Source organism: Erithacus rubecula (genome assembly GCF_903797595.1).
Source record: "Erithacus rubecula genome assembly, chromosome: 21".
Classification (NCBI taxonomy): domain Eukaryota; kingdom Metazoa; phylum Chordata; class Aves; order Passeriformes; family Muscicapidae; genus Erithacus; species Erithacus rubecula.
This window is the reverse complement of record NC_136673.1, coordinates 2,916,808-2,942,786: the sequence shown is the minus strand read 5'-3', so window position 1 is coordinate 2,942,786 and position 25,979 is coordinate 2,916,808. Positions and strand designations below refer to the sequence as shown.

The following is a 25,979-nucleotide window of genomic DNA, read 5'->3' as shown; positions in this document are numbered from 1 at the left end:
GTTCAAACCCTGGAGCTCCACTGATGCTTTTGGCCTCGTTGTGCTGCTCTTGATAAAGTCAAGAGGAGTTTGATGCTTTTTTTAAAAACCCTCAGCTTTTATGGCTGAGAAGGGGATGGGATGATTCTGAACTGCTAAACCCTTCCTAGGAGCACTGGGACAACTTTCCCTTAAATATCTGCTGATGGAAACAGAAAGCTTTTCCCAGTTTGTTCTCAGCTTTTGTCCCCACTGAGGCTCAGTCACAACGCTGAAAATGTTCCAGTTCTTGCTGAATTCTGCTGATCCCAGAATCTGGAAAGCATCAGCTCATCCCCACACAGACCCTGCTCCTCTTCCAAGGGCTCAGGGTGAAGAAACCTGGAGAAATCAAGGAGGAAAATCCTCTGCTGGGGCCCTCTGCTAAGAGTGACCAAGGAATTTCTGTTGTGTTATTAAATAATCACCAAGAGATGATCTCTGGAGCAAGTGGGGGGGGGGGGGGGGGGGGGTGATGCTTTTCACTTGCAGCACCACACACTAAAATATCCCATAATATTTATGAGGTCCTGAATGAAACTGGGGTTTGGAAGGAGATTTAGAGAGAAAAGAGGGGAAGAACCTGAGCCTGCATCCCTGGGGCACCTGCAGAGAGGATGCTGTGAGAAAAAAGGATTCCCACATCCTCCTGCTGCCTGCAATTCCTTTGGAGCTGAGCCTGGCAGAGGATGGAGCTCAGAGCCTCCCCTGGGGCTGGGTTTGGGGTTTGGGGTATGGGTTTTGGGGTTTGGGGGGAGCAGAGGGCACCAGGGGGGTCCTTGGAGATCGGGGGAGCACAAGGAGGGGGTTAAGGATGGGATTAAGGATGGGGTTAAGGAAGGGATTAAGGAAGGGTTAAAGGCAGGAATTAAGGAAGGGGTTCAGGCTGGTTTTAACCCCCTGCTCCCCGCGGGGTCCCCGCAGCATCCCACGCTCCCGCTCCTGCTTTTCCCCCTCTCCCTTTGCCGTGTTTAGTTAAATTTCCCCCGCCTCACTTGATGTCACATCCTGTTCCACAGCCATCCCCTGCTAGTAGCCAGCCCTACCAATTCCTTTCTTTTTCTTTTTTTTTTTTTTTTTTTTTTTTTTAAATCCCCTGTCCTCTCCCCATCACCCCCCTTTTCCAGGCAAACTTTTGGCAATAGCAGAGATAATCACTGCGTGCTCCGCTGAAATTTCTCTTCGCTGATGTCTTTGGAGCAGGGGAGCCATTAAAAAAAAAAAAAAAAAAAAAAAAATTAAATAAATTACCAGACAGCCAGCACCGAGAGCAGAGGAGAGAAACTGGGATCCCAATAAATATGCAAAGTGAAGGCTCTGCTGAGCAGATTTCTGGCATCGCTTCCCGAGGGTGCTGAGAGCCACCCGCAAAATCAGGCTGGGGTTTATTTTGTTTTGCTTTCATTGATTTTTTTTTTTTTTTCCCGTAGCGTTTTGTTGCCTTTTTTTTTTTTTTTAATTTTTTTTTTTTTATACATAAATTAAAATATTAACAAGACTAAAGGAGCGAGGAGGCAGCGAGGCTCGGGCACGGCGCGGGGGAGGCTCGCCCGGCGGTGATCTGTATGCGAGCTGCCTAGAACGGGCTGCGAGAGATGCAACCGGCAAGCAAGCTGCTGACCCTCTTCTTCCTCATCCTGATGGGCACAGAACTCACCCAAGTAGGTCCAGATCTTCCTTTCCCCCACTCCTCCTCCTCCTCCTCTCCCTTTTCTCCCCAACGCCATTTTCTGCTAAAGCTCCAGAGCAGCGTGGGAATCTGGGATGCTGCACCTGCCGAGCCCCTTCCTCCGGCCATCACCTGTGCCAGCCCCACCTGGGCATCACCTGGGCGTCACCTGGGGTGGGGGGACCCCCGGGATGGCTGGGGAAGTTGGGGTGGGTGTTGGGGACACCTCTCCTGGTCACACCTGGGGGTTTGGGGCTGGCCCGAGTTGGGAGCTGCTGTCCCGGGTGTGAGTGTTGTCCCTGCTGCTGCTCGTGTGGGGGTAGCTGTGCTGCTTCGGGGTGACATTTAAATGTCCCTTGATGTTTCCATCTGTGACAGCCTGCTGGGAGACGGGAGCAGCTTATTTCTCCCCCTTCTCTCCACTCCACCTGATTTTTTTTTTTTTTTTTTTTTTTTTTTGGCTGGATTTTCATGCTTTGCTTTCCCGTCCCAGCCCCTGTGCTGAGTGAGTCGTGGGGGGAGGAAAGGAGGCACCCAAAAACCATCTCTTGCAAGTGGAATTAAAACTCCATTTGACTTCTTGAGGCTGGCTGGGGAAAAGCAGGCAGGGTGGATTGTCTTTTGTTGGGTTTTTTGGCTTTTTTTTCACCAATCGCTGAGGAAAGGAAGAAAAAAAGTAATTGCAAAAGGATGCTCTAGATTGTGGGGTTAATCGTGGTGCTGACTGGAAGCACACAAAAAAAAAAAAAAAGGAAAGAAAGAAAAAGCAGCTATAAATAGGAGGGGAATGGAGGCTTCTTAGTGTAGGAGCAATTAGCAGCTGGGCTCTCATCCTGGATGCTCTATGGAGATCATTTCTCCCTTTCTCCAGTGACAAAGCTCTGGCTATCACTGCCCTGGTGCTGAAGTTGGAGCCGCTGGAGCCTTTTTGGAGGATTCCTGCTGCCCCCAGCAAGGGAGCAGAGAGCTGCTCCAAAAGCAGATCAGGAATGAGGGGCTGGGAAAGGGGGGGAGGGAAGCTGGGAGGTGAAGGCGAGGATGAGGATGGTGGGGAGGAAGGAGAAGCCCATTGTGTGTGAGGATGCTGAGGCGGCGCATGCGCCGCGCTGGACAAAGAGCCAGGACCAGCAGGGCAGGGCTGGTGGTGGCCACAGTGCCAGGGGATGCTGGGGATGTCACCTCAGTGTCCCTGCAGCTGCACACAGCTGGCTGCTGGCACCCCCTGCTCGGCCTTGCCAGCATTGCTCCGTTCTGGGAGGGTTTTCCAACGTAAAGTAAGGAGAGAACAAAGGAAAAGCAAATGTGCTGCTCCCTCTGGGGCTGCAGCACCTCAACTTTGGCAGCAACTTTGGGTGGGGTGGGCACGGGGCAGAGCCCTGAGCCCCTGCTAAAGCCTGGCTTAGCTGAGCCGCCCTGCTGGGGCCGCTCTCAGTGCTGCAGTGCCCACCTGGGCAGGTGGCCCTGCTCCTGCTCCTGCTCCTGCTCCCGCTCCTGCTCCTGCCCTGCCCTGCTGGCTCTCCTGGCACTGCAGAGTTGCTCATTCCCACGGCACAGCTGCCAGATGCAATCCCCAAATCCGCCGGGCACCGCCCAGCTCCGAGTGCTCCGGGCTGCGTCCCCTGCCCGGATCGCTGCTCCCGGCTCTGGGGAGCCCCTCCCGGGCGCCGCACAGCCCCCTGCCCGGGGAGGGGTGGGCAGCGGGGAATGCTGCTTTGGGGATAGGGGGATGCTGCTTTGGGGTGCAGGGGATGCTGATTTGGGAGCAGGGAATCTGATTTGGGCAGCAGGGGATGTTGATTTGGGAGCAGGGGATCTGATTTGTGCAGCTGTCCCTGCCGGTGCAGGTGCTGCTGTGCCCTCCTCTCCCTGGCTGCAGTGACAGCTCCCAGGGAAGGCAGGATGGGGACAGAGCTGGCTGTGAAATGGGGCTGGGGGTCAGCAGGGGGCTGGGGGAGCTGTCTGCCAGGTGTGGGTGCTGCAGCATCCTCGGTTCCCCCGGGAGGGAGGAAGGATGCTGAGGGCACCTGGCTGAGGTGGGGGTGGTCTCACCTGCCCCTGAACCCCCCCAGTTCTTCGTGCTGTCCCCCAAGGGCAGGGCTGGACCTGCACAGGGCTCTGGGATTTTCTCTCCCTGAGTTGCTTCGTGCCTTGCCCCAGCTCTGCACGGGTCAGAGCCAAACCCTGGTTTTGGGGCAGGGTTTGGGGTGCTGGGATGGGGCAGAGGTGCTCTGGCACCCCGGGGTGCAGCCCTTGGCTCTGGCTGGGCACTGAGCCCTGGACTGGGTCTTCCTGGGGAAGTGTGGGGGCTCCTGTCCCTGTCCTGTTTTTGGGGACACCCAGGGCAGCTCTCCTGCTGCCCATGGAGGGGCAGAGCCAGTTCTGCTCTGGGGGTTCTGCCAGGAGGGCAGAGCTTGGGGCTGCTGTGGGACAGCCAGGACTGTCAGCAGAGAGGGGCTGCTGTCTGTCTGTCTGTCTGTCTGTCTGTCTATCTGTCCTCTGGGCCTTTTGCTGGGTTTTTCAGTGAAAACCTCCTCAAAGTTTCCTCAGGAGCTCTGGTGCTCCCACATCCACCCCCCTCCAACCCCACCAGTAATTTTGGGAACCACACAGGAAGCAACACCTTCCTGGAGCAGGTGGGTCTGAAACATTTAGGGCTTCTGCAAGAGGATTAAAAAAAAAAAATCTATTAATTTCCCCATTGATTTTCCTAAAAGAACCTTAAGTCCCCTGTTTGCAGGGGAAGGGAGAGCCCTGCCAGGGCTCAGTGATGCCCAGCCCAGCTCCTTCTGCCCATGGAGAACTTCCCAGTGCCCAATTTGGTGCCCAGGCTCTTCCTTCCCCTGCCAGGGAGACACGTGGAAAAGGGGCAGGATTAAGCTGCAAATCTGCAGCCTGGAACAGGAGGCAGCTGTCTCATAAACCAATTTGTGTCTCATCTCACTAACTTCAGCTCCAGCCAATAAAAAAAAGAGGTAATTTCCAGCCCTGGGTTGTATTTATTGCTGGAGTTATCAGTCCTTGTAATCAGTATTAGCACCATACGTAATACAAAAGTAATTACTATCAGAGGGAATTAAACAGAGGTGCTGGCAGAGGGGAAAGCTCCTTCTGGAGCTGGGAGAGGGAATTGTCACCTTTGCTCTGCTGCGCTGGAGCTGCCAACAAAGCTGGGACAGCCCAGGGGTGCCCATCTGGGATTTTTTTGGGATACCTGAGAGGATGGCTCAGTCAGGCAGGGGAAGGTGGGCTTGCAGAAACAGAGACTCAGAGATGTGCCTTGGTGCCAGCAAATCCCAAATGTGGGGCAGGAGCAGCTGGAAATCCTGATTTTCCTGTTTTTGTGGACAGTAGCTGTTGGTTGTCACTGGTCCCCTGGAGCTGAGCCCTGCTCCCACTTCCAGCTGGAGTCCTGACCCTTTTTCCCTTCTCAGGACCCTTTTTCTCTACTCAAGACCCTTCTCCCTGCTCAAGACCCTTTTTCCCTGCTCAAGACCCCTTTTCCCTGCTCATAACCCTTTTCCCTGCCCAGGATCCCCTTTTCTCTGCTCAGGACCCTTTTTTCCTGCTCAGTACCCCAGTCCTGTTCCCAGCCCACCCTCCCCATGCTGGAAGGATGACAGGGGAACAATACTGGTCAGGAGCAAAGCTGTGTTTGCTAGAAAGCAGCACACAAAGCAATTCTGTCACCCTGGCAATGGAGGTGTGTGCCTGACCCAGGGAAATGTGCCAAAAAAAAAAAAAATAATAATCCTCATCCCCACCAGAGCATCCAAAACCAGGAACCTGCGGAACCTGGGCTGGTTTGAAGAGGCTTTGCTTGGAAATCCTGGGCTTAATGACAGAGTAGCTTTAGCCAAACACAGATTTTGGCACCTGAAGCCCCATGAAGGGGATGTTTCCTTCCAGAGTTCTTCCTCCCAGAGGAAAGGAGAGGTTTCAGAGTGTTTTTCATACAGGACTAGGCAGTGTCCAGAGCTGGGAGATCTTTTTCCAGATCACCTTGAGCTGCCTGATCCCAAAATGTCTCTGGAGTCAGCCCAAATTTTCACACAGAGCTTTACCAGGAGCTGACAGTGATCCCCTTCATCCTGGCCACTCTTTGAGCTCTTAAATTGCCACTTTCCTTCCTCCCTTCACTGTTATTTTCTGCCTTTTCATGGTGAGAGGAAAACTTGCTCCATGATGTGACAGCATCCATCTCCTGGAGTGAGGTTTGTGCAAGTGGTGGTGGCAAAAAAGTGACAAAAACCAGGCAAAAACCTCGGAATATTTGGAATTGTGACCCAAAACTGAAGGAATCTCAGTGCCATTTCTTGCTGTGATCTTCTGAGGGGCAGCAGGAGGCTGTGCTGTGCCCAGAGGGGATGGGTACAAAGCGTTTGCTCCCCCAGGACAGGCTGCAGGAATTTTAGGGGTTTTTTGCAAGGGAGGGTTTGTTGAGAGAGGGATGGGAAATCTCCTTCTGCCCAGAGCAGAGTCCAGTTCTGGACTGGTTCTGGGCACAGAGTGGGCTCAGCCTTGAGCATCAGCAGCCACAGGAGCTGTGTGGTACCAGGGTTTTAGGCAGGGTTTCAGACTGGTTTTTAGGGGATTTTTGGGGTTCTCTCCTCCCCACAGCTCTCCTGTGTGCATCCCTGGCATCACTCAGGGATGCAGGAGGGATGGGAAGAGTCCCTGGAGTGTGCAGAACCCCTCCATCAGGGAGGGAAATCTCAACCCAAGCTTTTGGGGAGGATTCCTGAAATTCCACAGCCAGACCCCAAAGTGTCCAGCCCATCCCACAGCTTGCCAGGATGGAGAGGAGAAGCTGACAAAAGCAGGATTTGGGCTGTCACACCCCACAGAGCAACACTTAAATCCCCAAATCCCTGGGACTGAGCTCATGGGACCCTCCTGTGCTGGTGTCACCTCAGGTGTCACCTCAGGTGTCACCAGCGAGGTTTGGGCTGTTAAACCCAGCCGGGTGTGGTTTGGAGCATCTCCCACCATTCAGCCAGGAGCAAATTCCCTGTTTGGGATCCCTGGGCATCATCCCCAGCAAAACTCGGGAGCAGGAGGGGCTCGGGCACCTCTTCTCGGAGCCAGCCAGGAGAGGGAGACAGTGACCGCCGTGTCCCCGCGCTGCCACCCGGGGATTGTCACCCCGACCCTCCTTTGGCACGGAATTCTGCGCTGTCCCCTCCCAGCAGAGGAATTTCCCACCCAGCAGCTCTTTTGGAAGACCCTGTTCTCTGCTTTTTATCTCCCTTTCTCTGCTAGGAACACCTGAATGCAAAAGAAAAAAAAAATAATAATAAAAGGTCTTTTGTTCCTCGAGCAGGTTTTTTTTTTTTGTTTGTTTTTGTAGGAGAGGAATGGAGGGGACAATCTTGGAACCTCTCTTTTTTTGGGGGGACACCCCCTGCTCTTGTGGGACAACAAAAAGTGACAGCAGGAGGGGTTTTTTTGTGCAGAAACCCCCAAGTGACCTGGAGAAAAGTGAGCTCCACCAGTTCAGGGCTTCCTGCAGATGTGGTGATTTTTAAGGATTTTTCTTTTTGAGGACCAGTATCCAGTTTTTCTTTTTAAGGACCAATATCCAGTTTTTCTTTTTAAGGACCAGTATCCAGTTTTTCTTTTTAAGGACCAATATCCAGTTTTTCTTTTTAAGGACCAGTACCCAGTTTTTCTTTTTGAGGACCAGTACCCAGTTTTTCATTTTAAGGACCAGTATCCAGTTTTTGTTTTTGAGGACCAGCTGTGCTCTGGGAAGCCCCATCAGGGAATGCCTCAGGTCAGACAGGGCCAGCAGAGTTTCCTCCTGACTGGTTTCATGCTGGTTTCTGTGCTGTGCTCCAGCAGCAGCAAAGGCAGGTGTCCCACATGAAATACATTGGATTTTTTTGTCAGTTTATTTATTTTTTAACCACGCTGGGCTTTTAAAACCAGGCAGATGATGAGGGTGAGGCAGAGTTTCTGTGCTGGCACATCACCTGTGTCAAGCACTGAGTGACAAAAGTCATTTTCCTGCCCCATGCACCTCATCACACACCAGCAAGCACAAACTGCTCCCCAAAAAAAGGGAAACAGCAGCTCCTGGGAGCCTCTTTTCCCATCAGATCTCTTTTTTGTAGCAGCTGGGATGGGTTCAGCTTCCATGGTCGTGCCTTGGGGAAGGGTTGTGACCCTCCCAGCTCCTGGTAGGTTCTTAATGCATCAAGATTTTTTTTAAAAAGGTCTGGAAGGAGGTTTTGATGTCCTTTCCTTAACTCCCTTAATCTTGGCAGCAACAAAAAAAAAAAAAAAAAAAAAAAAAAAAAAAAAAAAAAACACCCAAAGTGCTGCTTTTGATTCTTTCAGAAACACTGAAGGCAGGAGAAAAGAAAGAAAGAAAATCCCCCAGGAATTCTCTTTTCCCCCCATTATTACAGGTACAGCTCCTCTTTCAACTGACATGAAGGGGTTTTCTCCAGGGAAACAGAGCAGCTCTGCCTCCCTCCCCCTGCACAAACCCTGGGAAAAATTCCCAGTAATGGGCCCCCCTTAGCAGGGACCTGTGGCTGCTGCTCCTCTCTCTGTGCTTTGCTCTTTGGAGCTTTAATCATGGGCAAAGCACTGGCAGGGAATGTGAATGAAATCACCTGCATGCACCACTGGGAAATGAGCTTTTAGCCCAGGTGGGATGCAGGGCAAGGCACAGGAGTGATGTTTTTTCATCCCACCAAATCCAGAACAAGGCACAGGAGAGATTCTTATTTAAATAGTGAAGCATCCATAGGGCTGATTCCCATGTATGTGTCTGGAGGAGATAAATATGAGGGATAAACTCCACTGACAAACTCCATTCCCAAATGAACCTTGGGATGGTTTAAGTGCAGCACTGGGGAGTTTGTTGTTTGATGCTGAGCACAGCAGAAGCACCTGGGAGAGCAGGGAGCTGGGATTTGTCCTAAAATATGGAAGCCATCCAAGGTTTTTCTGTTCCTGCCCTGATCCTGAAGCAGCAGCTGGGTGCTGACCCCACAGATCCCCCCCTGCAGTTTTGCTGAGGAAGGAATTTGGATGCCTGGGCTGGGAGAAGCTGATTCCACACAGTGGGAGCAGTTTGTGCAATCCCAAACAGGACAAAATGTGGGATCCTGAGGGCAGCAGGGTTCACCTCCTGACTCCAGCAGTTGGATTGGAGCTGGGCAGGGTGGCAGGGATGGGAAGCAAGGGGAGGGATGGGAAGCAAGGGGAGGGATGGGATTTCAGCTGCCAGGGGTTTGTCACAGGGACAGGATCTGACCTGGCAGCAGCGCTCCTGCTCAAACTCATCTCCACTTCTCCACCTGCTGGAGCTGCTGAATGTGCTTTATTTCAGAGATCCCTGCAGGAGCAGCTCCTCTGGGCTGTGCTGCTCCTGCTCCCCCTGCCCAGCCTGGCTGTGCTGGGAGGATCCCACACCCCCAGTGAGGGATAAGGAGGTGGGACAGACCAGCTCAGCAGGTTTTGCATTTTGGGGTTTCCTGCTGGGATGTGCTCTGCACATCACCTGGGTGCTGGAGGTGAGCAGGCACTGGTGGATCAAGGTTTTGGGGCAACAAAGCCTCCTCAGCATGGGGACAGCAGCTCTGGAGGGCTCAACTTTGGGGCTGGGCTGACTGCAGTGGGACTGTGGTGGCTCCAGGGCCAGGCCTGGAGCAGTCGAGGCTGTGCCACAGAGCCGGGGGTGGCACTGCTGTCCCCTGGAGAGGGACAGGGGATCCATTCCTGCCTCGCTTTGCACATGGAGCTCCACGCTGTGGAGTTCTGCTGGTCTGAGATTTTGGCTCTGAAATCACCGGGGCAGTTCTGCAAATATCTTGGGGACACTTGAGTGACATCCCAGGCTGGCTGGACAGACTGTGTGTCCTTTGCATCCCTGGGCAGGGAATCCCTGCGCTGGGGATGAGGCGGGAGCAGGGACAGGGCGGGCAGGGCTGGCAGCTCCGTGCTGAGGGGCTGCGGTGGTGGCAGGAGGTGACAATGGGGTGTGGGGGATGCTCTGACAGCCCGCTGGGACCTGGCGACCACCGGGGACACTCAGGGGTCCCCACCCCCGGCTCTGTGCGGGAGGAGTGCGGGTGGCACCGTGTGAACTGCTCCGGCGGCTTGGTCCCGGCACGGCCGCTGTGTCACCGCCGTGTCCCTGTCCTGTTCCCGTCCTGTCCCCGCTCTATCCCCGCTGTGTCCCCGCTGTGTCCCCGCTGTGTCACCACTGTGTCCCCGCTCTATCCCCTCTCTGTCCCCGCTCCATCCCCGCTGTATCCCCGCTCCATCCCCGCTCTATCCCCGCTCTCTCCCCGCTTTGTCCCCGTTCTATCCCCGCTCCATCCCCGCTCCATCCCCGCTCCATCCCCGCTCCATCCCCGCTCTATCCCCGCTCCATCCCCGCTCTATCCCCGCTCTCTCCCCGCTTTGTCCCCGCTCCATCCCCGCTCCATCCCCGCTCTATCCCCGCTCTCTCCCCGCTTTGTCCCCGTTCTATCCCCGTTCTATCCCCGTTCTATCCCCGCTCTATCCCCGCTCTCTCCCCGCTCTGTCCCCGCTCTATCCCCGCTCTATCCCCGCTCTCTCCCCGCTCTGTCCCCGTCCTGTCCCCTTCGTGTCCCCGCGGTCACCGAGCGCTCCTGGCCCGCAGCACTGCCTGCAGCCGCCAGAGGGCGACACAGCCCCGCAGCGGGGGAGCCGCGCCCCCCAAAATCCTTCAACCTCCCCAAAATACCTTACACCCCACAAAATCCCTTACACCCCCCAAAATCTTTCAACATCCTCAAAATTCTTTACATTACCTCCCCAAAATCCCTTCCACCTCCCCAAACCCCTTCCACTTCCTTCTACAATTTCCCCCCCTCTCCTCATTCCTCTCCCCCACCCAATTCATCTCCTCAAATCTTCTTCTCTGTCCCCAAACCTCTCTCTCCCTTTCCCACGCCTCTGCTCAGTCTCTCTCCCTCTCTCCAATTCTTTTCTTTCACCCCAAATCTTTTCTCCCTAATTCTTTTACCTCTCCCCAAACCGCTTCTCCAGAAACCTTTTATCCCCACTTCTTCCCCCTCTCCACAAACCTTTTCTCCCCAAATCTTTTCTCCCCACATCTTTTGCTTTCCTCTCCTTCCCTCCACTTCCCTGTCCCCAAATCTTTTCTCCTCATAATTTCTCCTTCTCTTCTTCCCTTCACTCCTCTTTCCCGAGATCTTTTACGCCCAAGATCTTTTATTTGGAGACCTTATCTCTCCAAATCTTTTCTCCACCAATCTTTTCTCCCCGTATCTCTCCTTCCTTCCATCCCTCCACTCCCCTTTCCCCAAACCACTCCTCCCACTCTCTTCTCCCCAAACCTTTCCTCCCCTCCCTCCCTCCCCTCCCTGCGCTCCCCCCATCCCCAAACCTCCCTCCCCGCACTCCGCTGTCCCCTCCCTCTCCCTCTCTCGCCCACCGCAGTGTCCCCGGCTGGGTTGGGCGCTCCCCGCCCCTCTCCGGTGCCGCCTCCTGCAGCCGCTCGCTCCGGCTGGGGCGCGCCCGGCGGCGGCGGGCGAGGGACCCGCTTCGGTTCGGGCACAGCGGGCACAGCGCCGGGCAGGGCGGCAGGGAGGAGGAAGAGGAGGAGGAGGAGGAGGAGGAGGAGGAGGATGGGCCGGCGGCGAGCGGCGGCGGCGGCCGGGCGGCTGGCGCAGCCCGAACCCAGCGGCATGGAGCCCGGCGCCGGTGCAGAATGAAGGGTGCCTGCCGCCCCCCCCCCGCAGACATGTCTGTGCCTTTACTCAAGATTGGAGTCGTCCTCAGCACCATGGCCATGATCACCAACTGGATGTCGCAGACGCTGCCCTCCCTCGTGGGGCTCAACACCACCAAACTCACGGCGGCCACGGGCGGCACCTTGGACCGCAGCACGGGAGTAAGTGCGGGAGGGGCGGCGGGGCACGGGGAGGGATGCCCGGAGCATCCCGGAGCATCCCCGCATCCCGGAACATCCAGGAGCATCCCAGGTTCCTGAAGCATCCCCGGGTCCAGGAGCATCCCAGTCTCGGAGCATCCCAGGTTCCTGGAGTATCTCCGCATCCCGGATCATCCCCGCATCTCAGAGCATCCCCGCATCCCGGAGCATCTCAAGCTCCCGGAGCATCCCCGCATCCCGGAGCATCTCAAGCTCCCGGAACATCCCAGGTTTCCGGAGCATCCCCGCGGTCGCTCCCCGCCGCCGCCCTGTCCCTCCCCGCCCCCCTGTCCCCCCTCTCCTCGCCCAGTTGTCCCCGTGGCCAGCAGGGTCCCCGCTGCCGGAGCCGCAGGATCGCCGCCCCTCGGGGACATCGCGCCGAGTGTCCCCGCGGTGCTGCGGGAGCGGGGATGCGGCGGGGATGGGGACAGGGGGTGCTGGCAGGGTGCATCTCTCCCTCTCCCCTCCCCTCGTTCGTGCCTGGGGGAGACTCGGGTACCCCTCCGTAGCCACAGGGATGCAAAGTTTCCCTGGTGGCCGCTCCGAAGCCGCGGGGAGAGCGGGTGCGGGTCCCGGGAGGTTCCTGCGCTGCGCTCCCTCCCGAGCCGCCCTCGCTGCGATGGGGATGGAGCCGGGAAATCGCCGTGTGTGGGGCTGGACACCCCCTGTCCCTGCTCCGCGGGGGGGCTCGGAAATTCATTCCAGTCCGTCTGTTTGTCTGCCCTGAGCTGGAAAATCGGGCACCTTTCTCCAGCAGGCTGCACGCTTCTGACGGAGCTCTGCTGCAGCTCTGCTCTTAGACTGTTCCGTGTAGTGCTTGTGCTGCTGAGTGAATGAAGCTGGCATTTATTTATTTTTTTTTCCACGTTGTCAGGGTTTATGAGATCCATTTATTACTATTTTTTTTCCCCCCCGGTTGGTTTAGCCAGGGAATCCAATTGCGCGTTTGCCTGGGCATGTCTGTCAACGTGGGCATTTGCAAGGTGATTTGTTCTGGAGTGAGGCGGTGGAAAGAACATTTCCACTTCTGCTTGGGGACACCTTCAAAGTGCTCCGAGGCTGGGTTGGGATTAAATAATGGATTATGCTGTGAGATCAAAGGAAAATTAAGAGCGGAGGGGTTTGGAGAGCACGGGGGACCCGAGGGGGATGTGCTGCCCTGGACCGCATCCCATCCCTGCTGGAATTCTGAACTGAACGGAGGGAAGTGGCTGTTTGGGGAGCTCCTGGTGCCCGGGGGATCTGACAGGGAAATGGGGGAATTGTGGCTCAGAAAAGGGGTGGAAAGGGGTGTCCGTGCACTCAGCTCCGGGGCACGGAGCAGTGCTCAGCCCCCAGCAGGAGCCTGTTCCCTCCCCGGGGGCTCGGGCACGTCCCTGTCCCCATGTTAAGGACACTCCAAGCTCTCTGTCACCACAGCAGGGCTCGGAGTCCCTGCCCCGATGTGCTCAGCACCCGGAATTCTCACAATTCTGCCTTTCCACGTGCCCACACTTCCCCACTTGTGTTACCTTCACCTTTTCAGCCCTTGCTCTCCCTTTCAGACCTTTCTTTGATTCATCCCCCATCCATATTTTCACATTCCAAGTGAATTTTTTTCCAGCTGTGCCCTCGGAGGAGCCTCCAGCACAGCTCTGCCACGTCCATCCTGCTCCCTGCACTCCTTCACCTGCCACAGCCCTGCCAGGCTGTTTAATTAACCCATCTTTCCCTGTGTTAATTAGGTGTTGCCTACCAACCCAGAGGAAAGCTGGCAGGTGTACAGCTCTGCCCAGGACAGCGAGGGACGTTGTATATGCACAGTGGTGGCACCTCAGCAGACGATGTGCTCGCGTGATGCCAGGACAAAGCAGCTGAGACAACTCCTAGAAAAGGTAATTCCTGGCCCCTTCTGGCAGAAATGGTTTGGTTTGGTGGGGTAAAAAACTGAGCTGAGCCTTGGTTTTTAAGGGAAGACCCCTTGGGGTGGCTTTGCCATGCTGTAGTTGTCCCTGTGTGTGCAGCTGCAGGCAGGAGGAGAAATCTCTTAAGTGTTTTCTGAGAGGAAAAGCTGCCCTAAGGTCGAGGGAAAACTGCTGAGATCAAAGCACCAATATTGAACCATATCTCTGAAAAAAAAAAAAAAATCTAAAAAAATAAAATTTAAAAATCCCCCTTTTTTCATTGCGTTGGCACAAGCGGTTTCAAAGGAGACTCAGCAACAGGAGAGAGAATTAAAAGCCCAAAGCCAAGCTTTGCTAGGAAAGGTGGCATTAAAAAGGTCAAGTAAAAACCCTGCAAGCTGTCACCAGCAGGTAGCACAGAGATGACACTCAGTGGTTTTCTTCCTAACGTTGACATCCTCTTGATTAGTTTTTAATAGTCTGCTGTCCAAAAAGATCAAAGAATCTCATTAGGGAAACATCCCCAATAACAAGAAATTTTCCAGATAATAGATTTCAGTGAAGAAATGCTGTTTCATGTGAAATTGTGCTCTCCTCTTGCAAATATGAGCTGGCTCCTGTGCTGGATATATAATTAAACCCCATCCCCTAATGCTATATTGGCCTGTGCCGTGCATGACAAAAGAATTTTCATCCTGCTGCTTTGGGGGAAGCTGCTGTATTAATTCCCTCTAACAATATTAAACCTCCACTTTACTGATTTCCCCATGTGCTGAGGACAATAAAGCCAGCCAGGAAACATTCAGCCCTAAAACAATTCTTTGGGTTGTCAGAAGCTGCTAAAAATAATCCCAACTCAAGTTTTCTTTCTCACAGCAATAATGCCCTGGGTGCATTTGCTCCTGAGATGCAGCAGGATTTATGAACAGCTCAGAACTCTCCATCCACTCTAAAAATCAGGATTTGACCCAGTGCCCTCTGCTGATGGGCAGGAGTTGGGAATGGAAGAGCTGGGATAACATCAGGAGGGTGGAAATGCTCAGTGGGTTTTTTGGTTTTTTTTTTTTTTAATGCAGCTCTCTGGCTGCCAATGGGTAAAAAGTGAGGGAGGAGCAGGATTTCTGGGCATGTGTTGTGGGATATGTTACCTGCCTGCTAATCTGGCTGCATCTCACTCCCACGCTAACCTATATGAAAAACCCCAAAATAAGGATTAGTGCCAGACATCTGAGCTTGATGGAGGCTGAACTCATAATCCCTGGAGGTGAAAACAACTGCAGAGCAGAGCTTCCAAAGCTTCCCAGGAAGGATTTCAACCCTGAAAACCTCCTTCCCTCAGTTGGCATTCTAACCCTGGCTTTGTGATGGGGGGGAAAAAAAAATTGCAGCTCCTGCTTTCTGCCTGGCAGCAGAGGAAGCAGCACAATGTGTCAAGGAGGGAATTGAGCTTGGATTTTCCAAGGTGTGGAATTCACCTATGGAAATGATGAGATGTGCACACAAAGCAATTACAGCATCTTCAGGGAAAATCTCCATGCAGGAGATTTTGGAATTTTGTTGTTCAGAGGTGCCATCCATCCATGCTGAGTTGGTGAGGATGAGGGTCTGGGTGGGGATCCTGGCAGGTGGAGGAGGAGAGGGAGGGCAGGCAGGGCTGCACAGAGTGTTCAGCCCAGGTTTGGCTCTCTGAGCTCATCCTTGGCTGCACTGAGTCCTTCCAGCCTTACATGTGGCAGGTGCTGAGTGCAGAGCTTGGACTGCACCCAAACCAAGACATCACCTCAGCCCTGCTCCTCATCACATTATGTTTGATCTCCAGACAGAGTTTGATTTATTTGTTTATTTGTCCTGGCCCTGTTATCAGGGACAACTTCCTCCTCTGATGGTGAAACTGTTTCTGGTTTCCTGCCAATCCTTCCTCTCAGCCAGTGCTGATTTCCAGATTTAATTTATTTTTATTTTTCTTCCTCTGATGGTCGCTCCCAGGTGTGTATAGGGGGACATCTCAGTGCCTCCTGCAAACCTTATCTGATGAACTTTTCACACCCTGAACCATCAGCTGAGTCCATTTCTCTGCTGATTTTTTCCCCTTGAAAATCTCCCTCAAGATTCCTCTTGCTTTTGCTGCATCACCTTTGTGCAGTTCCCCAAGCTGGGCTCAGAACAGGAAAAGCTGACCCACAGGGAAGCTTGAGCAGGGTTTAAACCATAGATTTGACCCTAAAAACCTCACTGAGGTCACCAGGCCAATACTGACTCCCTGCTACTCTGCTTTAATTGTGAATCAACTCGTCAAACAGGATGACAAGAGCAGCACTGCAAGCTTCATTTGTATTAATTTCCTATTTCAACTGCTAAAAATAACTCTTTTCCCCCAGACAGCCACAGGTATCTGTCTCACATTATCTCAGTGAAAATGAGGTTTCAGGCTGAGAGAGGAGGCAGAAAAGGCATTTCCAGGCAATGTTTGAGGGCTGCAGCTGATGGATGGAGCTGAGGGAATTTCAGAGGCACTATCCTTGGGCCTGAGTTCATTAGAGCACTTCTGAACATGCTTCAGCCTGAGCTCCAACAGGCTCATTGAAACCTAATCATGTGCCAAAGCACTTCTGCTGGATCAAGGGCATAATATGCTAATGAGGGAAAACAAGCAGATCCTCAGCTGCTGGAGCACAGGGGCTGTCAGGGATCTCACACTCATTCCCTACAAATCTGGCCCGGATCTTGCCTGATGGAAAACAGCACAGGCAACAAATACCCACTCTGGGCTTGTAAAATCCACCCCAGAATAGCACAGCAGCTAATTTTAGGCATCTCTGTGCAGAGGCACGTGAGGAGGTTATTTTCCTCTGCTTCAGGGAGGAGCAGAAACATTGCAGAGGTGTTTGAGGGCGAGATGCTGAGAGAGCAGAGCATCTCTCCCTCCCCACCCCCCGAGAAAGAGCCCCCCAAAATCCCACTCAGCAGACTCAGATATTGATCTGTCATCACAGAAATGCTCTTTCCTGATTATTTGCAGCAGGGGTTAGGCGCTAGTGGAATAAATGGGATTAATTTTGCAGGAGCCCTGCGAGTCATCCCTCTGTCTGCTCCTTGGAACAATTCTGCTCCACTCCAAGGATAGGCTGGAGAACTGGGATAAAAGGAGCTTGGCAGCCCAGTCAGGCTTGTCTAAAGCTTCCCTTCTCCTGCCTCAGGGCACAGAGAGGGCTTCAAACTCCTCCACATCCAGCCCAGGTGATTTAACACCCACTGAGAGCTCATATTCCCTGCGGGAGGCACAGCTTAATGGGAGCTGACCAGGCTGAGCTCAGGTTTGCTCTTTTCTCCTCCAAAGCTTGTTCTGCACTTCCCTGCTCCTCGCACTTCCCTGCTCCTCACACCTCCCTGAGCAGGTCCTGGAAGGGGTCAGGGTGGTGCTGAGGCTCAGAGACTGCAAACAGCTTCACCTTTGCTGAGGAGCAGCTGTACAGAACACTCCAAAGCCTGCTGGCCTTTGCCATACAGGTCATCCATACATTTTTAGTAGATCCCTGTGATAGTTTCAGTGCCATCCTGCATGAGCAGGGGGCTTTTGGATGTTTTTTCCAAGCTGGAGCTGCCACAGTTGGCATTTGTGGCACAGGTGTCCTGCCATGCCCTCACTCTGCCACTCCAGGTAAGTCCCAGATCCTCACACTGGGATTTGCCAGGGGAAATGTGGCACCTGCACCACTCCTTCCTTCCTTCCTGGAATCCTGGAATCCTCCCTCCCTTCCTCCTGGAATCTTTCCTGGAATCCTCCCTCCCTCCCTCCCTCCCTGCCATCCCCGTTCCAGCTTGGCTGTGGTGAGGACACAGACAGGAGGGGCTGTGACATTTGGGGACAGAGCTGGCTGAGGTTTGGCCCAGTGCTGTGAGCTGTGGGCAGGCTGATCTGGAGCCAGGCAGCAGCAGCAGGCAGGAGCCTGACTCACCTTCCCCAGGGACGTCAGCAGGGTGGTGGCACTGCTGGGGGGTGACAGGAGCCGTGGGCTGAGCCTGTCACATCCCCCCGTGGGACAAGAAGGCTGGGACACAGCTCAGTGCTGAGCTCTGACTCAGGGCTCTGCTCCCCCTCTCCCTGCAAACAGGAGGGGATGTCTTCATCAATCACATGGCAGCCAACCTTCAAAATCAGGTCAGGCCTCGCCAGTGTTCCCCTCCCCTCCTCACACCTCCAGCTCCTTTTCTCACTGTGAGCCCAGCCAAGCTCCTTGCATCACTCCCTGCTCCAGGCAGATGGGCTCGGGCTGGGAGCAGCTCTGGCAGCTCAACCTCCTGGGCAGGAGGGCACTGCTGGGGTGCCAACCATCCCTGGGGCTCCAGAGTGCCCTCCCTGCTCCAGAATAACCTCCCCTGCTCATGAATAACCTCCCCAGCTCCAGAATAATCTCCCCTGCTCCAGAATAATCTCCCCATCTCCTGAATAACCTCCCCAGCTCCAGGATACCCTCCCCAACTCCTGAATAACCTCCCCTGCTCCAGAATAACCTCCCCATCTCCTGAATAACCTCCCCTGCTCCAGAATAACCTCCCCAGCTCCTGAATAATTTCCCTAGCTCCAGAAAAGCCTCCCCTGCTCCAGAATAATCTCCCCTGCTCCAGAATAATCTCCCCTGCTCATGAATAACCTCCCCTGCTCATGAATAACCTCCCCAGCTCCTGAATAACTTCCCTAGCTCCAGGATACCCTCCCCAGTTCCAGGGTGCCCTCCCCAGCTCCAGAATACCCTTTCCAACTGCAGGATGTCTTCCCCAGCTCCAGATACCTTCCCAGACTCCAGGATACCCTTCCTGGCTTCAGGATACCCTCCCCAGCTCTAGTATACCCTCCCCAGCTCCAGGATGCTGTCCCTGGTACCAGGATATCCTCCCCAGCTCCAGGATGCCCTCCCTGGCTCCAGGATGCCCTCCCTGCCCTGGGTTTGTTGTGGCAGGTGCTGTTTGGGTGGATAAGGAAGTTCTGGTGGCAGGGAATGAGGTTTGCACTCATGAGGAGATGGAAATGTGCACCTGTGCTGAAGCTTTTCCTCCCAGCCAGGTGTGCTGCTGTCACCTCTGAGCTGTCCCCATGCCACTGGCAGAGAGCCCAGCCTGAGAAACGCATTTTAACCCCAACTACACCCCTCATTTCCATGTCGGATTGCTGATTTTTTCAGCAGAGAGGAAAAAAAAAAAGTGTTTATGAAACCATTTTTGCCATGTTTTAGAGCACAGGGTTGTAACCTGGGAGCTGCTGTTGATGAAGCAGTAAATAATGCATGGGCTGATTGCCCTTTAGCTGTGCTGAGTGTGTGGAAAAGGTCAGCCTTGGGATGCAAGGGGGGCTGCTCACAGCTGGCAGCACCTTCTTAATGAGTCCCTTCTCGTTTGGCAGGTGCAAAACATGTCCCAGTCGATAGAGGTGTTGGACAGGAGGACTCAGAGAGACCTACAGTACGTGGAGAAGATGGAAAACCAGATGAGGGGACTGGAATCCAAATTTAAGCAAGTGGAAGAAAGCCACAAGCAGCACCTGGCAAGGCAGTTTAAGGTAGGTGTGAATTCCAAACTGCTCCAGGAGCTGAGCCAGGGAATTTTTGGGATGGGAAGGGCATTGTGGCCTTGGTGCCCTTCAGGGGAAGAGCTGTGGGGTCTTTCCTGGCATATCCTGCATCTTGTTATAGGGTGAAAGCACAAATTTGTGTCCCCACACCCACTTGGGTGCCCTCAGTAGGGCAGTGCAGGGTGATCCCATCAGGGGGTGAGGTGTGTTCCTCTCTGTGGCCATCCCAGCACCCATTTCTGGGGAAAACCCAGGAACTGGGGCTCCCTTCCCATTCCTGCAGCTGGTGGCAAACCACAGGCACCAAACCACATCTCCCCTGGGAGAAAGGATTCATCAATCAAACACCATCCCCCTGACAAAAAAACAAACAAAAAAACCCCCCAAAATTACAATTATTACTGCTGTCCACTGCACATCTCCAGGGTTTTGCCCAATTTTGGGTGCTGGCAGCAGAGGCAGCACCTTCTGATGGGTTTTGTGTGGTGTCTGGTGCTGGGCAGAGGGGGAGTGGAGCTGCAGCCCCTGGGATGCAGCTGGCACTGGGAGCAGTGGCCAAACCCTCAGGAATTTGCTTAAGGGTGAATTAAATTGCCAAAAAGATGTTCTGAGCAATGCTGGGATCTTCAATTTTTAGCAGTTCTGTGAGTTAATGGATATAAAAAATCAAACTGAAAAGATTTCTGGTGGAATTTGGGGATTTTTCTGAGCAGCCACCCAGCTGATCCCCACCCTCATTGCAGGCAGCTGGTATTTTAAAGCAGATTTTTTAAATGCTAAATACTGAAATACCATGATTATCTCATAAAAAGCTGGGAAGATGGTTCTTAAAACTTTTCACCAACTCCACCTCCTCCGCTCCCCATCTCCAGTTACTGCAGGACCCTAAATTTAGCTCTGCAGTCTGGTTGGAAAGACTTGAACATGAGTTTCTTTTATTTAATTATTTCCTTATCTCATTTATTATTGTCCCCCCACCATTCTGATGAGTTCAACTCTCCCCATTGCCTGCCAAGGAAGTTAAAATGAAATAAAATTAAAGCATTGCCCCACATGCAAACAGAGGAGGGGAAAAAAATAACTCATGGATTAAATAGGAGGGGATGGATGGGATGGAGGCTGAGGAGGAATTTCTGATCCTGTTCAGCCCCAAAAAAACTTCAGGACAGAGGCAGATGTGCCAGCCCTGGGTGCTGGAGCTTGGCCACTGTAATTTGAGCAGCACCAGGGATTTTGGGTGTTCTAACACTTCATTAACGGGTAGGTGCATGCATATTAATGTCTACTCATTAACTGCTGGAGCAAAGCATCTGCAACAAAATGCTGCATTCTGAACCTTTAAATGAGCAAAAAAATAAAAACCAAAAGAAAAAAAAAATTAAAAAAAGAAAAAAAGAAAAAAAAATCATTTGTGCAAAATCCATCTGATAATGAATTTTTCTGTTCCGTGCTTGAAACCAGTGAGGAATTTTTTTGTCTAATTTGCTGCCAAAGCAGCATTTGAAAGAACAGCCACAGCATTTTGTTCCTGCTAATGCCAGCATTAAACTGTGAGTGCTTTGGAGCTCTTGTGTTGGTTTTTTTCTCTCTTTAGTGCAAAGAGTATTTGTCTATGAATGGCTATCTATATAAGGCAGGTTAGTGAGCTAGATCCTCAACAGTATTTCATTTTCTTGCTTACAGGGCTAACTAAAAAGCAAGTTTTTTCAATGCTGCAGTGACTGAAGAAGCAGTTCACTCCCATGTAACCATGAAAAGAGGGCCACAGAGCATTTTGCACCATGCATTGATTTTATTTTTATTATTTTCCAAATTAGCACCATATCTCACTAAGGAACCTTGAACCACACAACCGAGATCTTCCTTTGCATGCAATTGTAGATGCATTTCATGAATAGTTTGAAACCCTTGTCAATGCATATATATCTTTACTTTCTTTTATTTTTTTTTTTGAAAGAAAAAAAAAGAAAAAAAAAAAAACAAACAACAACTCTTTGTGTATGTGATCTGAAGCATGTAACCCTAAGATGTTGCATTCTAAAAATGACAAATAAAGGCCTTTCCCAAATATTTTGGTGTTCTGCAGCCTGTTTAATATGTTCTTGCCAAGACATCATTCGGACCAAAACTATTAATTGAGCTAATTTTAATGCTAATAATTGTGGGAAATGTGAACATTTCGCTCCCATAGGAAGCACCCAGGTCAAGGCAGAGTGTTGCAGATTTTTGCACGCATAGCACTGAACCGAGCTTATTTTAACCTTGCAGGCAATAAAAGCGAAAATGGAGGAACTTAGGCCTTTGATACCAGTGTTGGAAGAGTACAAAGCCGATGCCAAATTGGTATTGCAGTTTAAAGAGGAGGTCCAGAATCTGACGTCAGTTCTAAACGAACTCCAGGAGGAGATTGGCGCCTATGACTACGAAGAGCTTCAGAACAGAGTGTCAAATCTTGAAGAAAGGCTTCGTGCATGCATGCAAAAATTAGGTAGGCTCAGAACCACCCTGGTGGCTCCAGCGCACGCATCCCGGCCGGAGGCAGAGATGCCCCGCTGGACATCTGGTGCCTCGAGGGATGAGCTCCACACAGCCAGGGGCCATCCTGCCAAGAGTTCAGCCACCAGCAGCATCTCTCCTGGCTGTATCCTGCCCAGGGATGCTGGCAGGGGCGATGCTGCTCGTGGTGTGAGCGCTTCAGGATGCCGCCCCGCCCGGCGCTTGCATAAGTGGCAGCTCAGGCTTATGCAAAGCCAGCACTTGCACTCCCCCTTTTGCTTCTGCATCCCTGGACCTGGCCCGTCAGCAAAGGGCTCTGCTCGTGGTGGGGGGTGTGGGGCTGTGCCTCGGTTTCCCCTCGTGGTTTTTTTGGTTTTTTTTTTTTTTTTATTTTTGCATCTTGCCAATGCCCCCGGAGCAGAGCATGACGGAGCTGGCGCGCGGATCCTCCCTGTCCCACTCCCCAGGGAGCAGGGAGCCATTCCCACCAGGCTGCTGCCAAACCACCAGGGATTCATCTCTGACCTCGGCCAGAGATGTGGAATTGCCTGAGAACTCGTGGGGCTGTTGTGGGGAGGCTCAGCTGTCGCCAAACCCAACGTGCAACCCCAAACTCAGGGGAAGGAGGAGAGCGCTGCCTTCCACAGCTGCAAGGACTCTCTGCACCATTTGTTGGGCCAGCTCTGACTTGATTTAATTTCTCCTTCCATTATTGACTTCCTTGCCACGCCATTTAGATAATCCAAACACATTAACTGCTCTGCAGTCTATTTTGGTAGCACATACGAAATTACACTCTCAGGTAACTTCATGGAGGATCAGATCTCTTCTGAGCACTTTATATCCTTGGCAAGGTAATGTTTTGTTTCTCTCTTGGCTCTGCTGCTGGGGTTGCTTTTGCCTGTTTGTAGATGCCTCCACACTCTGAGCAGCCTCCTCCCCTCCATTCCCTCTGTATTTCCATCCTCTGGTTCCATCTCACTCAGACAGCAAAATTCCCATTTAAATGTGGATGCTCAGAGTATTTGAAGTCAGGCACCAAGGTGCCCTTGGGACAGGTAAAACCCCCCTGGCCATGAGAGATCAGAGTTTGATTTCTCATTAATTAACAAGTGCTGGTGCCCCAGGGCTGGTTTGAGAGCAGGACAGGCTGGGTTTTCTACCCCTTTCTGCTGTCCCTACCCTCACCCCATGATGGTCACAGGGTTGGGCGTGGAGGCAAGTTCTGACCTTGCCCTCCTTCCCCCTAAAGCCTAATGGGGACAGGGATGAGCAGGGCTGGAATGATTTAATCCCTAATTGCTGGAGTTTTATCAGGTGGGCACCGTGCAGTGGGAAGATGAGGAGGGATGAACAGATTAGAAGGAAAGATGAGAAAGGAGAGCAAACCCCCAGGAGGGTGGGGTGGACCAAGGGCACACAGAGACCTCCTGGCAGCCCCACATCCCAGCAAGGGCAGCTGTGATCTTCTGATCCAGGAGGAGAAGGTGCCATGGTGTTCTCAGAGCCTTCAGCCCATCCCCTGAGGATGTGGAGCAGCTGTGGGTCACAGGGACAGGGAGCAGCAGCAGGAACTGGGATTTGGGACTTTAAACTTGGGGACAGTTCTTTAAACAAAGCCATCCTGGCCCCCAGAATCCTCCCACTGACCCTGGGCAGGCTTTAAGGAGTAGCTCCCAAACCATACAGGGCTCCAAAAAAATAAAATTAACCCTTTCTGCTCATTCAATCCCCTCCCACTCAGGACCAGTGGCCCAGGTAAGAATGAGGCAGGTAGGGATGCTGAGCTCTTGCAGGTAACCTTGTCTAGAAGCTTTTGGGTGTTTTTTTTTTAACTTTTTGAATCTTTAGTTGGGCTTTTTGGCTTCTTCCTGCCCTTGCTGTCACTCTGGAGTCAGGGCAGCTCTTTTGCAGCAGCCCTGGGTCTCACAGAGTTGGATTCTGTGCCTCCCAGAAGCTCATCCCAGAGGATTTGCTGCTCACTCAGGATGGTGATTTATTTGGTCACTTAAAAGAAACAGCAGGGATTGAATTTCCAATGCTGTTTATCTCTCTGTCGTGCCAGCCACTGGAAATGGTTGCTAATTGAGTTAAATTCAGGTAACAGCCTTACAAATGCTTTGCTGCCACACAATGAGGTCCTGATTGCTGAGGATTTCACCCTGCTGCAGGTTTTCTGCTCAGCTGGGCTCACTGATGTCTCAAGGAGAAGGTTTTAGCTGGGATTTGCTGCTGCCCTGCAGTGTGTGTGTGCCCCAAACAGGGCCAGGGAGCTGCTGCAACAGGCACAGGCCAAGGGGAGGGAGGGAGGGATGTGCCACATTCCCACCAGTTCTGCTCTCAGGAAACTGAACCTTGTCAGTGCAGCAGCATTTTCCTTAACCAGGCCCTGCTTTGCATTTTGGGTTTCCTAAGCATTATTGATGGATCAATAGTGAAAACACTTCCTGACCCTGGCATGTGTGTGGAGGGGAAAAAAAAAAATCAATGATGGCAGCTCCAATCTGAGTTTCTGTTTACACTCCTAAAGATCCCTATTTATACAGGGATTTTAGCTTTTGCATTAATGTTCCTAAGAGGAAGTGCAGGGGTTGTCACTCCTTGGATTAAGGAGGAATTTAACTCAGGCAGGACAAGATTTCCTTGGGAAAAATCCTGGTGTGGGAATGAGGATGGAGCCACATCCCTGATGGTTTGGGGCAACAGAGGCAAAATCCAGCCCCATCCCTGCTCTGGAGGTACCGGGGCAATGTTTGATTGGGATGAGGGATCAATCATTGGGTTGCTGGATTGGGATGGAGGATCAATCATTGGGTTGCTGGATTGGGATGGGGGATTAATCCTTGGTTTGCTGGATTGGGATGAAGGATCAATCCTTGATTTGCTGGATTGGGATGCAGGGATCAATCATTGGGTTGCTGGACTGGGATGGAGGATCAATCTTTGGTTTGCTGGATTGGGATGAGGGATCAATCATTGGGTTGCTGGACTGGGATGGAGGATCAATCATTGTCTTGCTGGATTGGGATGAGGGATCAATCATTGTCTTGCTAGATTGGGATGGAGGATCAATCATTGTCTTGCTGGATTGGGATGGAGGATCAGCCCTTGTGTTTTGTTGGATTGGGATGGAGGATCAATCCTTGTCTTGCTGGTTTGGGATGGAGGATCAGCCCTTGGTTTGCTGGGAAGCCAGAGCAGGGAAAGGCCCTAGCAGCAGGGCTCAGAGCCCAGCAGGAGCTGGTGCCCTGTGCCTGTGGCTGTGGGGAATCTGCTGGCAGCTCCAAGCAGGAGCTGTGGGCAGCATCCGGCTCTGGAGCGGAGGTGGTGCCATCCTGGCAGGGCTTTCACTTCCCTGCTGGAAAATTCTTGCTGCAGTGAAGGAAGGGGCTGTGTGGGGATGCATTTTGTGGCAGAGTGCAGGACAGAGGGATGGAGGGACACTGGGGAAGAGGCTGATCTGTGTCCAGGAAAAAGGACCTGAATAGTGCTGGGCAAAGAGGAGTGAAAGCAGCTCCTCTGTGAGGCCCAAAAATCTGCTCCTCACAGTTTTGTCCTGTCCTGGAGTCCTGGGTGAGCACCAGGATGTGCTTTTCTGTGGCACAATTGTCCCTGGAATTCCCACAACATCCCATACTCCTGCCATCCCAACCAGAGGAGGGGTTTGCAAAAGGCTCAGCTGCTGATATTCCAAGGGTGCTGTGGATCTCCTCAGGTGGGTGAGGATCCCAGGGGCTGCAGCTGTCCGTGGCAAACCCAGCAAAACTAACTGGGGATCTTAAAAACCTGTGTTAAATTCCCCAGCAGCTGAGGCTTGGGATGGGTTTACAGCAGGAGAGAGAACAGGGTGTAGGAACAGCTCTCCTGCACTGCTGAGGAGCTGGGCTGTGTGTGCCTCTAGCTAAACGTGTAGGAGATGTTGCAAACAACACTAGTTTACCCTTATCAGCTGCTTCTGCTTTTTTTTTTTTTTTTTTAACTGTGTTTTTTTTTCAATCAATGAGCTTTTATACCACGCTCCTCTCCAGGGAAATGGGAGGAAGAGATAAAGTGACAACAATGTAGGGCTGTGATAATGGAAGACAGCACTGAGCAGATCTGGGATTAGGGGAAATCTGGACCCCTGCAAGACATTAACATTTGTTATTTTAACCCTTTGCATCTCTTTTCCAGTGCTCTGCTCTCCCTCTGAGCTGAGAGGTTTGGGGTGCAGCAGGGCAAATTCCTGTGCTTGTGTCTCAGGAGAGCTCTGCTTTTTGGTGGCATTTCTCTTTGTCTGCTGTGGGGGCACTGATGGTGCCCTTGGGCATGTCCTGCTGCTGCGCATCAGGAATATCTTCCTCTATTCCCTGCCCTGGGCTAAGGGGATCCCTCTGGCCACAGCTCAGAGCTGAGGCTGGTGGATGTGTC

The 25,979-nt window shown here is 52.6% G+C and overlaps 1 protein-coding gene across 3 annotated transcripts in view; it reads left to right on the top strand.

Moving 5' to 3' along the window:
- Positions 1-1,133: 1,133 nt before the first annotated feature.
- OLFM1 (olfactomedin 1) overlaps positions 1,134-25,979 on the top strand; it is a 31,731-nt gene continuing 6,885 nt past the window's right edge. The window contains exons 1-4 of one of the 3 annotated variants that reach the window (XM_079324164.1): positions 1,134-1,679; positions 13,349-13,498; positions 18,906-19,061; positions 20,757-21,143. In XM_079324164.1, the coding sequence (XP_079180290.1) occupies positions 1,614-1,679; positions 13,349-13,498; positions 18,906-19,061; positions 20,757-20,762 (378 nt within the window). In that variant the 5' untranslated portion in view covers positions 1,134-1,613 and the 3' untranslated portion in view covers positions 20,763-21,143. Of the gene's footprint in view, positions 1,680-11,074; positions 11,586-13,348; positions 13,499-18,905; positions 19,062-20,756; positions 21,144-21,341; positions 21,562-25,979 lie in introns of those variants that run through there. The other 2 variants (XM_079324163.1, XM_079324162.1) reach the window with 2 other exon arrangements.